At 40.4% G+C, this 13,289-nt stretch overlaps 1 protein-coding gene across 1 annotated transcript; it reads right to left on the reverse strand.

The window, feature by feature from the left end:
* Positions 1-1,291: 1,291 nt before the first annotated feature.
* Positions 1,292-12,396, reverse strand: p4hb (prolyl 4-hydroxylase subunit beta). Its single transcript, XM_005803028.3, has 11 exons — positions 12,063-12,396; positions 9,788-9,994; positions 8,625-8,758; positions 8,354-8,491; positions 6,519-6,623; positions 6,310-6,435; positions 5,327-5,527; positions 4,969-5,089; positions 4,246-4,427; positions 3,301-3,408; positions 1,292-2,187 (listed from the first exon to the last, which is right to left on the reverse strand). The coding sequence occupies exons 1-11, from the start codon at positions 12,199-12,201 to the stop codon at positions 2,119-2,121; spliced, it is 1,530 nt and encodes a 509-aa protein (XP_005803085.1). The 5' UTR covers positions 12,202-12,396; the 3' UTR covers positions 1,292-2,118.
* Between the last annotated feature and the right edge of the window lie 893 nt (positions 12,397-13,289).

The raw sequence follows: 13,289 nt of genomic DNA on the forward strand, positions 1-13,289 counted from the left end.
ATTTGGAAATGAAGGTCCCAGAATGAAGGAAGAATGGAGAGTGTAATAGGTTTGCTGGAGGTCATGTCTGAAGTTTCATAGTAATTTAAGAAGCCACATCATCTGGTGTTGACCCCATGAATTTTATCAAGGCCAGAACCAGAGCAGCCAACTACAAGAGCATTTTAATGTTTTCCCCGACATTAATACCTCATTTACATCATGGCATAACTACACTGGATTAACAAACTCAACTAAATCTAATATATGGGACAGTAACAAAAAAAAGATGGAATTCTTTATCATTTTCATTTATCTTATGCAATTTAATTTTAGCCTCAGCCTTCAGAAGCAAATCCCAGTCAAAATTTGGGATTGTACAAGAGATGGAGAAGTATGTCCATCTCTTTTCTACCAATTCTTCCTTCTACTCAATTTTTCAATACATTTGGATAGAGCTCTCTCACCAGCTTGACCTTTTGAAGGATTTCAATTACCATCTTCTGGACAAGTGTCAAGTCCAGAACATCTGGAGTAGTTTTACTATTTTGTTTTTAAACCTAATTGCCAATTGGCTTTAAGTTTGTGTAATATTGGTGTACAATAATAGCCTTGAAGACTTGCAGCTATTTAAGATTAAAGAAAATAGATTTAACTAGATGCGAGTTAAGTTACCAAATCTCAAATGAATTAAATCTTTATACATGCATTTTAGAATCAGAACTATATGCAGTGGCATTTCATGACTTTAGTGCAAAAACAAAAAATCCACACATTTCCATTTTTCTTTTTTTTATTGGCCACCATTTCACATTTTCCACATTAATTTGAATATGATGGAATGGTTTGTTAGTCCCCTTCCCCTCCCCAACGCTGGTTGACAAACTCACCCGTCCCCCACTCTACTCAGCCCCCTTTATGCCCAAACAGACATGTTTACATTCTCTCAGACAAGCAAACATTCTCCACAGGGCACCATGGCAACTATGGGTGCCGAGTAGAGCCAAAAGAGAAGCAGGAGACTGCAGTGTGGGTAAGGGGCGGGGCTGTGTACCTGTTCCCTCCCCACTTCAGATACAAGCTGACAATCAGACTAAACTGCACCAATCTGTCTGCTTCAGTAACCACAGTGAATCTCCAATTAGGCGTGAATGCAGTGCGACCCATCAGAACCGGCTCTGGTCACCCTACAGGTCTGAGAGGGTGAGTAAGGGCCACCTCGGCCCCAACAGGGCCAACCGCCCGGCAACAGTTGGGCACGATGGTACAATAAGAATAAGTCCTAAATTAAAAAATAAAATAAAAACACAAATACCCCCAATGTGAATGCAATTAAATAAGAGATTTTACTCAAACGTTAACTGTTCCTGTTAGACAAAAATAAGTCAGTAGATATGCTGACATGAGGAGAAAGAACTGAAATATGTGGGAATGAAGAAATGGCACCCAACCCCCTGTTGGAAGATAGAAAATGGCTGGTCTCGGCTACAGATGTGAGGGGGAGGGGTCCTCTGTGTGCTACACTGAGTTTACTTTAAAAAAAATAGATATAGAAATAAAAAATTAAAAATGAAGGATGGCCCCTTGTCCCCTGAGACAGTCCTTACAAAACCCAATGGTCCTCTGGATTTCTTTAAGAGGGAGAACACTGGCAGCCCCCAAACTTTCAGCTTGCAGATCATTTCAGCTCAAACCAACACTGAACAACAGATTTAGTCATTTTACAGATGGGAGTCATAAACTTGTTGGGAAAATTAGTATTTCAAAAACTGGGCATCAGTGCCATTTTTTGTTCTTAAATCATTTGGTCAAAAATATACAAGGCTGTGATGAGGAGCCTTGTGTACAAGGCATTGGGGTCACTGTCCCAAGAATCCCGCAGGAGGAACGAGACCAGTCTGGGCAGAACGTGCCAAATTAAAGATTTAGATGGTGAACACCAAAAAACTGCCGAACCAGCCTTGGATGGTCAGACTGGTTGGTTCTCAGGCTAGCTTTACTGAAAGACAGTTTAAGGTGGACTGTTAATGTTCACAGGACAGGGAAGGTCCACGAGGAAGCAAAGGTGGTGGTGACTGGTTGGAAAGGTTGGGGTGGGTCTCCTCTCGCCCTCTCTCTCTCTCTCTCTTCCTGCAGCTCTTACAACTCGTCGTGTCCGTCATCGTCGCCGCCATCCTCGCCATCTGAATCATCCGCATCTTCCAAGTCCTGAGTGTGAATAACAGTGGTCAAAACACTGGCAACTTTATGCAAACACGTGCCTGTTTAAATATAGTGGTTGCCTGAAGTGAAGGTTCAAACCCTTATAGAGCAACTTCAAAAGGAATTTAGAGAAAATTGGACTTTTATTCATTCCTGCACTACAGCATTTTGAGGCAATAAAGCAATCCTTTAAAGATCTTGAAAACTGCATGTTTGTGCAATGAAATGGTCTTAAAGTCTAAGGCAGTACAAGCTATACAATGATTAGGCATTTGTGGGGAAGTGACTAAAGTGAAATGAAGTTGCAGCAACTACGCAGAATTTCAAAACATTTATTGTAACCCCCAACCATTCCAGTTCAAGCTGAACGAGGCACGTGCAGCTCCATCAGGAGGCTCAGGTCTCCACAGAAAGCCCAGTGACAGCTGACCGGGCAGCTGCAATTAGACCTCTGAGAAGGGGGGCTGGGGTGGGCTCATTGTGAGACAGGCAGGTGTTAATATGGAGGAACCCCCCACCCACCAACAGTACAAATGTTTATGCGACTATCCCACTGTGGCACGGAGGAAACTTTAGAGTCGAGTTAATCAGTCTGCATCTCTAACCAAGTAACTGCAGCAATGATGCTGACAGTAAAGTTTAAAGGTTGCTAACAAAGATTCGCAAGATGTAATTTTCTGTCTTTGTGGTTCTTTAACTCCCACCCTGATACTGCAGATATGTGAATATATATATATATATATATATATATATATATATATATATATATATATGGTTTAAACAAATGCAGACAATCTACATTTATACACATTCATTGTCTATATGAAAAGATATTTCAAAGTGAAAAAACTTGGAAGACACGGATTTTTACAAAGTTTATGCACCGGCCTTGCCTTATTCAACCAGTTAACATAAAACTTTAAAACTAAAAATTTAAAATGTCAAATATGTGATTATATCTAGAGGATACACTGTCCACCTTAATCTATTTAGTTAAGTGCAAAAACAAAGGGTAGTTTTTGGTTTTAAATAAAAAGGTTGAAAGTTTTCTATCAACTATTTCTCATGGAGCTGCAACCCTGAAGCTCAGGATGAGCTTTAGTAAGCTCACAAACTCACATCTGTATCGATGTCATCGTCTCCTGCAGGAGCGCCTCCATCTTTACCACCGCTCTCCAAGAACTTTGTGAAGCCCTCCAGCGTTCTCTCTCCATTATAATCAATCACCTGTTGACCACAAGTAGTAAAAGCACATTAATCAGGTCAGAGAATGCAATGGAAACATGAAGCAATGTGGCTAAAAGTTTAAAATTTCATTATGTTTGGCTAGATGTTCATCATACAACTGTAAATTATAAATTAACATGTTTTTTAGAACCTTCCTTAGGTTTCCGGTACTATAAAACTTCTTAAACACTTTGTTTCACTGCACAACATAAAAGGAGACAGTTGTATTACAACATGAGGGCTCCCAGCCTTGGCCGTCTGGCTCACTGTGCAGGACGCTGCAGAGGTTTCCCCACCGTTTACACCAAATTTTATAAGTGAGTAAACAAACGGCTTCAACAGAACTCAACATGCTGAGGATCTACAGGTGCATTGCAAATTAAACATTTAAAGCAAATTTATGTCAGTTTATGGTAGTGGGTATTGTACAGTATAGATAGGCTTTTTTCTTCCACTTAACTTTCCATGTTTCATTGCAGCACAGCCTTTTGTCTTTAGCAATGGCGTTTTGTGGTCTATGTGGATATAACCACCAGCAGTTTCATCTATGACTGCATGTTCTACCATTCTGCCAATAAGCTGCATCTGGTTTTAAGTACCATTCAGTTTAATGGAATTGATTGTATTGTAACTTGTTGATGTAATGTGAATGACTCATTTGAGTTGAGCGTTAATGCTGCAAGTAAACATCTAAAACATGCAAACAGTGAACCAGGATTAGGGACTACCGCAGTAGAACAATAAAAATTGGTACTGATATTTTAAAAAGTAATAATTTCTGCTTGTAGAAGCAGTCTTTGTTCTAGTCTGATTTCATGCAAATTATGGAAGGATTACCTCACGATCCCCTCCTGCAGGGAAGAACTTTAGCGTAGGGAAGCTGTGGACTTTGACCGATTCGATCTCGTTGGCCGTGGAGTCCATCTTGGCCACGATGATGTCACTGCTGTCCTTGTACTTCTCTCCCAGCTGCTCCCAGATGGGAGCCAGCTGTTTGCAGTGCCCACACCAAGGAGCATCTGGAATGCAGCGCCATGTTTCTTTAGCATCACTTTTAATATTACTGCAGTATTGAATATAGCAGATTAAGAGAAACCCAAGTATACACTTTTTACTCTTTCTGCATGTTAATTTGGGTTCTAAATATGCTGTAAAGTGCAAACCTCAACTTCACTCTGAAATTTTCCACCTGACCATAACCAGTCAGAAAATATAAGCTTTTCCCCGGCTGTGCCTTACTGGCCATCAGCTGCGTTTCAACAGCCAGACGTGGAAAACGATCCCAAAAATAAACCTGGGATGGGTATAAAATACTCCTGCCGCTATATTTATCGTTGCAGCATTAGAGGCTGGCAACAAATTAATTGGCAGGAAGTGGAGCTGACGGGCCACAAAGAGCACCTGAAGTCAACTCTTAGATATTTGAGACAGGCTTACAAAGAAATTTCAGACTGCAGTGGAATGTCTGATCATCTGCTTTTGAGGAATTAAGTTTTAATAATAATAAATACATAAACATAAAAGGCTAAAAAAAGGCAAACAAGCAAAATTATTTCTTACAGAATTCAACAAAGACGTTCTTAGTAGGGTTGAATGCAACCTCCTCGAAGTTTTTGCCCACCAGGACCTTGACAGGGGTCTTCTCCCAGTCTTCAGGGATGTCCTGGCTCATGAGGTGGGCCTGCAAAACGGTTAGGGAAAGTAACATAGACAGCAGTTAGTTTTGGTTGCATTTTGGCACCAACTAGAATACAACTCCCACAAAAATAAGACATGACCTCTTAATAGAAGTGGTGCATACAGTGGGGCTAAAATTGTTCACACTATGCTACATATTTATAACAGTTAAAATGAGCCTTTAAATGGTAAACTATCTATAGCCACCGCTGCTGCTATAAGCAGCCTCTCAGGGCTTCACCTTTAGTTTGCCCTCAACAAACAGCGTGCAGAACTTTGTGATGCTCTCTGCCGTGATGTCGCTGCTCTCAGGCTTGTACTTGGTCATCTCGTCCTCCAGTGTGATGAGGCGGATGGCGGGGCAGTCCTCTTTCTTCAGGCCGAAGAACTCCAGGATGCGCTGGTTGTCGTCGATGTCGCTGTCGATGAAGATGAACAGGATCTGGACACAGAGTCAGGAGATGAATGCCTGACTTTTTCATGGAAAACTGACAATAGTTTAATATTTTTAAAAGATCCAAGTAATGAAACATTATTTCATTAAGGTTACCCATGAGGTTAAACAAATGCAAGTTCTCATAAAGAGGCTGCCGTTTTATGCAATTCTAGATCACCTGGCAACAAGACAAGGCTGTTGCATCATTTGCCTGTTTAAGAGCCACACAAATCAAGATCAAATTGAAGTCAAGCCTAATAAAGATTAAACAACTGTCATTTAACTTAAAATTAAATACAACCATCACCCCAGCTTCAGGAATATATTGTTTTTGCAGTAAAACAAAGAAATGTTATTATCAACTACCCAAATACACTACAATAGCCCTGCTTTGAGAAAATTTGCTGCACAGGTAAAGCAGACGGACTGAACTCCCTCTGACAGCATCTGCTAATCTTCAACTTGTGGTTTTGTTAACCAAATTGCTCAGTAGCATTAAATTACTGCTGGATACAGGCTTACAGTGCATTTCTCCAAGTAAATGTCCAAGAAGCAACTAAATGCATTTTCTCAGCTAGAATGAAAAGAAACCCTGAATGCATTTAAGACCCGACTATGAGGTTTTTAAATTTAAGATTTGAATTTTAAAAAGACACTGAAGATTAAAAAACAGGTATTGCGATTTATTGAATATTCAAAATAAATCTGTTGCTTTATGTAAACAGTTCAACACTGTTGATTCTATAACTTTCAGTAACTTCATTTGGTTGTCCTGAAGGTTGACCTACCTGACCCTTGAATCCCTCAGCAGCTTTCTTAAAGTGGTCCATTTTGTCCTGGAAGTCAGAAGCAGCTTTGGGCAGGAACATGAGGATGTGGGACTTTATGTCTCCGCCAAAGATTTTTGGGGCGGTCTGCAATAGGGAAAGATGAACGTATTAATACATTATAAGTGTATCAATAGTATGAAGGGAGAACTGTCTTGGTTTAATTTTACCTGCTCTGTGAACTCAATGACCAGCGGAAGCTGGTTGGCCTTAACGAAAGCCAAGAGCTTCTCCTTCGTCAGCTCTCCATCAAAGGTATTGCGACCTTCATCGAACTATCAAGAAAACATGGAAACACTTAGACGCAAATATTAACCACCTGGTGTCCCAGCTAATCTGCCTGTGAACCAGCAAACTACTCTAAAATCATCCAACTCTCTGCAGACCAAACAGGCCGTTTATTGGGTATCAAGAATAGCAGCTGTAGCTCTCTGCCAAGTAGCTCTTGCGGGCACACAATAGCAGAAAATAACCTTCTAAGCACTGAAACCTAAAACCAAATCCCAGTTGCAATAAACAAGCTAAAATTCACCGGCTGTTTATTGAGCTGATCCCCTACTTTAGGAGGGTTCACCAACTACAACCTTTGGATTAAAGTAAATTTACCAGAATGAACCTCTGGCCGCTCAGCAGCGGCAGAAGGTGAAAGCACCGGTACAAGTCCTAACATGAGAAATCATCGTCATCACTATAATCGAAAGTTAAGCCATAATCAAAATAAAGGCTTGAAATATTTCACAGTGTAATCTTTAATACACATTTTACTTTCTGAATTGAAAGTTCAAACATTGTCACGATTTTTGAAGTTTGAGACGCACCTGTAGAGTGCAGCTCAATTTCCTAAATACACTTTGTCACAGCCTTTTATTCAAATTACGATCAGCCAGAGCTCACCATAAAATGTCCTGGTTGGAGTGGACATTTTATGGTGAGCTCTGGGTATCTTTTTATAACATTGAAAACTTGTGTGCTCTGCAAGACATTTTATAGACCAAATGACAAGCATTCATATAGTAAAGAATAGAATCATGAGCTACAGTCCCCAAAAAGCTTAAGACAAAGTTTTTTTAACAGCATTTGTAAAAAAAAAACACGGATATTTGATTACTTCATTTCCGTAACTGAACCTTTGTACTTTGACCCAATCTGACAAATCACAATCTCACAAAAGTTGATTGTTCTGCTGATAAAAGGACTTCAAGACCTACCATATCAGAAGAGGTGTACTATGTGCAGTGTACAGCTAAGCTACAATTAAAGAAAAGGGAGAAAGTCATGCAAAAGTGAGAAAGGAAACTATTCACTGATTTTCTGGATTATCAGCATCTCATCCCTACCAAAAAGTGTACAAGTTTTTTTATGTTTTTATTTCCACCAAATCTCTGGATGGCTTCATGGTCTTAAAGATTTAAGTTTGTCACCTTAAAAACTGGAACCACTTTTATCATGGCAAGTCAGTCACTTTATACCTACAACATAAAACTTAGTCTGGGATGATCAGTGATCATTAAACCAGTTTAAGGTTTAATGACTATAAGCAACTCCAAAATAACAAAACTGATAAAAGGATATGGCATTTAAGTCAATAAATTCATTAGTCGATGGAGAGTGGTGCTTGGACAGGCAGACCATTCAATAATACAGCAAATAGCTCAATACTGCTAAGTCATTCATTAACCGGTGTCAAACATAACCCAACATCCAAGACATTGAATGACCTCAGAGGAACTAGGATTAGTTCTGCAGATGAAGATATTTGACACTTTATCTGCAGCATCAAATTCCTGAAGGTGTAGATCAAACACCAGCAGGGTGCCTTCAGTGGCTAGATCACCATTTCACATGCCTCCATTCCATAACCAAAAAAAAAAAAAGATAACCTACATTAAGCTGACCTCAACTCGACCTGAAACACTTTAGAAGCTGCATCTTAGACATTTTGTAAAATCAGATCAAATGGTTTAATGCACCGCTCAATTTTAAATCTCTCCAAGTAGAAAGTCACCTTTTTGAAGAGGATGACACCATCTTTGGACACCTCAAACTTTGAGTAAATGTCGTCACTGGAGGTCATGGCGAAGGGAACATCATCCATGGCTTCAGCTGCTTTTTCCAAGGCTTTGGCGTCAGCAGACTCAGCATCCTGTAAACAAAGAAAACAGTAGCATTCAGCAAGTTTTGTACAATTCTTAAAGACAGAGGCTTAACCTGTATTAAGGCCTTATGATGGGCTTAAAAGGAAGATTGAGCCAAATACTTCTGTTCTGGAGACCCACCTTAAAGAATCCAATGACTGCCACCTCATTGTCAGCAATCAGGGACTCTGCTGCAGTGACCTCAGTCAGGGTGGCAACAGCAGGCCCTGTGCGCTTCTTCAGCCAGTTGACGATGTCATCTGCCTGCCTGCCAGCTGCCGAAAAATAAAGAGATCATCAATAAGTGTGTAAGAAGCTGGCTCAGACAGATGCAGTGAATCTGAAATTATAGCGCCTAAATGAAGCAGAGTTTCTAATGTGGGTAAACTGAAAGATGGAACCCTCTTGTGAGAATGCTTCAGTGGCTTTGACAGTGAAAACGACAGCAGAAACTTCTGCAATTTTTAGCAAAAACTTCAAAGTGCTTCAAGCAAAAGTGAAGTTTGCCTTCAACACAAAATTTAAATGAACCTTCATTTCAGGTTTACATTAGTTAAAAATGGGGCTGATTGTTTATGAAAATCGTTTTCACCCCCAAACTGTTCAGTGTTTTGATGAGGGAAAAGAAAAAAAAATGTGGGGCAAGGAATTTATAAAAAAATTTTATCTGAAATGGCACTGATGTTATTAATCTAAACTTAGATGTCTCACTGGTGAACAAAACGGGTGCTGCAACAAAGCAGCAATTTCTCAGAGACGGTGCCTGCGGTCCTGGTTGAGCTGCATGTGGGAGGCGGTCGAGTCATAAAAACTAGATCCAACCCACAGTAGTCACTTCCAAGCTTCCTGTCCCTCCCCTCCCTTTCCTAAAGGAGTCAGACGCAAGTCGGCCGAAGAGGCGACGTGAAGAAATGCACATAGGTCTGCCCCGACTCAGCTTCAGCATGAGCGGAACGTGCCGAGGAAGCCCGGCCCACCTGCACTCTGTTGAAAGCTGATTGGTCGGCTTACTTTTTGATGCTGTTGTGCAAGCCAAATTGCCAGAGTGAACAGAGTCTGCAGGCCTGGCTTTGAACCATTCATTATCATATTTTTAGATAATTTTAAAGCATAATACTTCTTGTTCTGAGAAGAGCTACTCAAAAATCACGACATGTCATCACTGCTGAAATTATTCAAGTAGTGATCAAGATAAATTACTGTAAAATCTGCAAGCAGCTAATATCCAGACAGACCATCAACAAATGCCAGGTTGATATGGATGAGTATGTTCCCAGTGACTGCACTGTAACTGTGTCACTCACCAGAGTACTCCTTGGGAGACTCCTTCTCTCCACCCTTGAAGAACTTGATGGTGGGGTACCCCCGAACGCCGTACTCCTGAGCTAGCTCGCTTTCTTCAGTGGCGTCCACTTTGCCGAGGCGGATTTCTGAGTCCTCGGCCTTCAGCATGCCGGCAGCCTTGGCGTACTCTGGAGCCAGGGCCTTGCAGTGGCCACACCATGGTGCATCTGTGGAGAGCAATCAAGAGGATTTCATGGGTCGTTGCAGCAAAATATGAGCAGAAAGACAAAGTGGGAATCACAAATCATCTTGATTCAGGAGAATTCAACTGTAGGGAGTGGTACAGCAGAGAAAGATAAAAGTAGCTAAACACAGTTTTGATTTAAAAACAAAATTAGCTGTACACGCACTGCATAAGTTAATAAACTTTGATGCATTGTCTTGCCGACATACATTATGGGAAAGTTTTTAATGTTTTTTTAACAACCAGAAATAAATCTTGTGAGTAGTAGAGCTGACAGAAGGAATTTCTGTTGCCTTTGAAGAATGAAGGGAAATGCTTCATCTCAGATGCATATAGATGTCAGACCAGTACTATTTTAAATTGTTTTACAAACAACTGGCAAATAACTGATTAAAGAAAATTTGTTTTTAAACAGAAAAGCTAGTTTGTCTAATTTTTATATGCAATATTTATTTGCACAGAACACTACGTGATAAGGATACGTTGTATGAAGTCTCTCCCTTACATGGTTATTTTATCCAAAGTTTTTGACTCAAGAAAAAAAACATTCAATTTGCAAAAAGTCAGATGTCTTTTCCTGATGAGATTCTTTGTAACAAAAACCAAGCAGAAATTATGCATTAGGCAAATATCAATTCTGATAAACAAATTTTTTGTTGTAATTTTGTTTATTTCCAAAGGGTCATGCTGGTTTTCACCTCAAGATAATACATTTATTAAAAGCAGAAGCAATAATGACTTATCTTTTCATACACTTGTTCAGTATCCAAACTGTAGGAATCCTACATCTTGCTGACACTTCCTCCTCTCCACCAGTGTTGTATTTTAGTTTCCACATCGACATGCTTTTAGTGAGGCAGAAATATTTACATATCTTTTACGTTCCTTGTTGAGGAAATGCACACAATATATTTCAAACTTCCCAGTGAGGAATTACTAAAGAGCATCTACCCCGTCTTAATTATGTGCTGCAGGTTAATTCAGGTCAGACTCTTACTGTAAGGTGAATCTACTATTCCAGTTAATTTAAACTACATGTTTGAATTTTACTCAACAGATTACTGAAAGAAGGAGAAAAGGGATGGATAAAAAACCCTATGATGAGTTTAAAAGTATCCTTTAGAGGCCATCTTTGCACATTCCAACCAGATGGCAGTGACACGTCTAATTAAGTGGAAAGCCTTGCATCACTTGTCAGGGAGCAAAACTTCCTTGTCCAGTCCAGTCAACGTAAACGTGCACGCATACATGAACTTTTGTAAAGTACACGTCAACCTAGCTGCACACCACAGCAGCTACCACGTACGTCCACCCAGCTGAGGACGTACGTGGGGACTTACTCTACTTCTCACCCGGTGCTCATTGGTCGGCGTCGGCCCACGGCCCCGTTTGACTGGTCCACACTGCTGTCACACAATCCACGGAGCAGGTCCCAACAATCCGACAAAAGTGTAGCGGGATGGGCCCCGATGGCCCGTCAAGATTTGATGCAAGCATTCAAGAACTGATCTGGTTCAACGCAGGTTCAACCATGTTCTCACTTATTTAGCTGGGGGGCTTATGGTCCATGAAGGGGCTACGAAATCTGAAAGTACTTGTGCGAAGCCACAGCTGGCAATCGAAACTTGCAGCTCTTTTCTCATTAACTCAAGGCGTTAATAACAAAGAGGCAGCCAACCAGGACATCCCAGGAACAAAGTTGATCTCAACGACGATTAACTGCTAAAATTAATTTAGCAGTTCATTTTACCTACCACCAAAAGAAAAAAAAAATGCTAACGTTTATCTGGTGCTAGGTTGTCCGATTGAACCAGAACGCCTGCAAAATACAGAGAGCCCACCATCTGAAATGCAATGTCTAGTTTCTTCCCTCTAAAAAAGTTTAAAAAGCAGTTAGCCAAGTAAGCTAACTGATGCAGAATTCATCAAAAATATATATATGCGCCTTATGCGTTAGCGGTTCCCAGCTGCAGCCTAAAACCTGGAAGTTCAACGCTAACATCAACAGCGGAAAGTGCAGCTAGCGTCGGCTAGCAGCGTGGAGTACTTACAGAATTCAACCAGGAGGTTGGGATGAGCCAGGAGAGCCTCGTCGAAGTTACTTTTCTTCAGCACCAGGACATCTTCTTCTTCTGCGACTTCAGCCCTGCTGGCAACGGCCAGTGTACACAACAGCCAAAACTTAAACATAGTTGTCGTCGAGTTTTCTTCTTGATTACAGAGGCGAGAGCTGCAGACGTAAATGGTCGCGGGTTAGTAGATAAATTCGTATCAGTTTGTGAGTTTTTTGTTTTCTTGTTTAGGGTTGGGAGAGCAGCTGGTATTTTTGTGTCTACCGCTACTAACGTGGCAGTGCACGCAGAAAACCGGAGGGGGGTCAACTTCAGTGCGCATGCGCATTTATGGGGCCGAAAGCAGTTCGTGTTGAAATGTGACTGGACCACGGCAGGCTGCACCTGGAAGTGAAAAGTGGGTCTCCATGAAACGCTGCAGCCGAGAAGAAAACACAGCCGCTGCGAGCACGTGATGGCGCTTCATCAAAACAATCACCGTATTTAATTATTACTCAAACGTAATATGTAAATAATTCGCTTTTTTTTTTGCTATATTTTACAGCTTGCAAATAAAATATAAATAAAATAAAAATACGGCAAGTCCCGATCTACCACGAATTTTCTAATGTTTTTCTTTTCAGTGAAGGTTTCTTTCTCTTAAAAAATAAATTACATACCTTATAGGGTGTTTTTTATTTTTCAGACTCGTTCGATCTTGTCCAGATTTATGCATTTTTTTTTTAGTTCAGATATATAAGTAAGGGGTGGTCTAATTACAGATGCATTTCACTATATTATATTATCAGAAAGTTTAATTCTATTTAATTAGGGAAACTTATAAATTTACATAAACACATTTGCCGCACAGTTTAAAGAAACAGCGCATGTGTGCGCAGCGTAACAGAGGAGTGGCTGTAGCGGGAAATTTTGAAGTTGTTCAGCCGGTAATGTTAGAGATCAGATCCAGAAATACCTCTACGGGAAACATGTATGAAAACAAGCATTTCAGGTAATAGGTGAGGCTATTCAGTCACTGTAAAGAGCAACAGCTAAACAGTGGGACGAATGCACACAGATACATTCAATTTCATTTTCTAATATTAAAGAAGCTTGTGGAAGTGTAACATTTTGTGAGTTGCCAGTTTAAACAAGGTATTTGTCCAGATAACGAGCCAGTGAAAAGTTACAGTCCCTTGCTAATTTTGGTCTGTTAATGATACATTT

Source organism: Xiphophorus maculatus, chromosome 5 (assembly GCF_002775205.1).
Source record: "Xiphophorus maculatus strain JP 163 A chromosome 5, X_maculatus-5.0-male, whole genome shotgun sequence".
In the NCBI taxonomy this organism is placed as follows: Eukaryota; Metazoa; Chordata; class Actinopteri; order Cyprinodontiformes; family Poeciliidae; genus Xiphophorus; species Xiphophorus maculatus.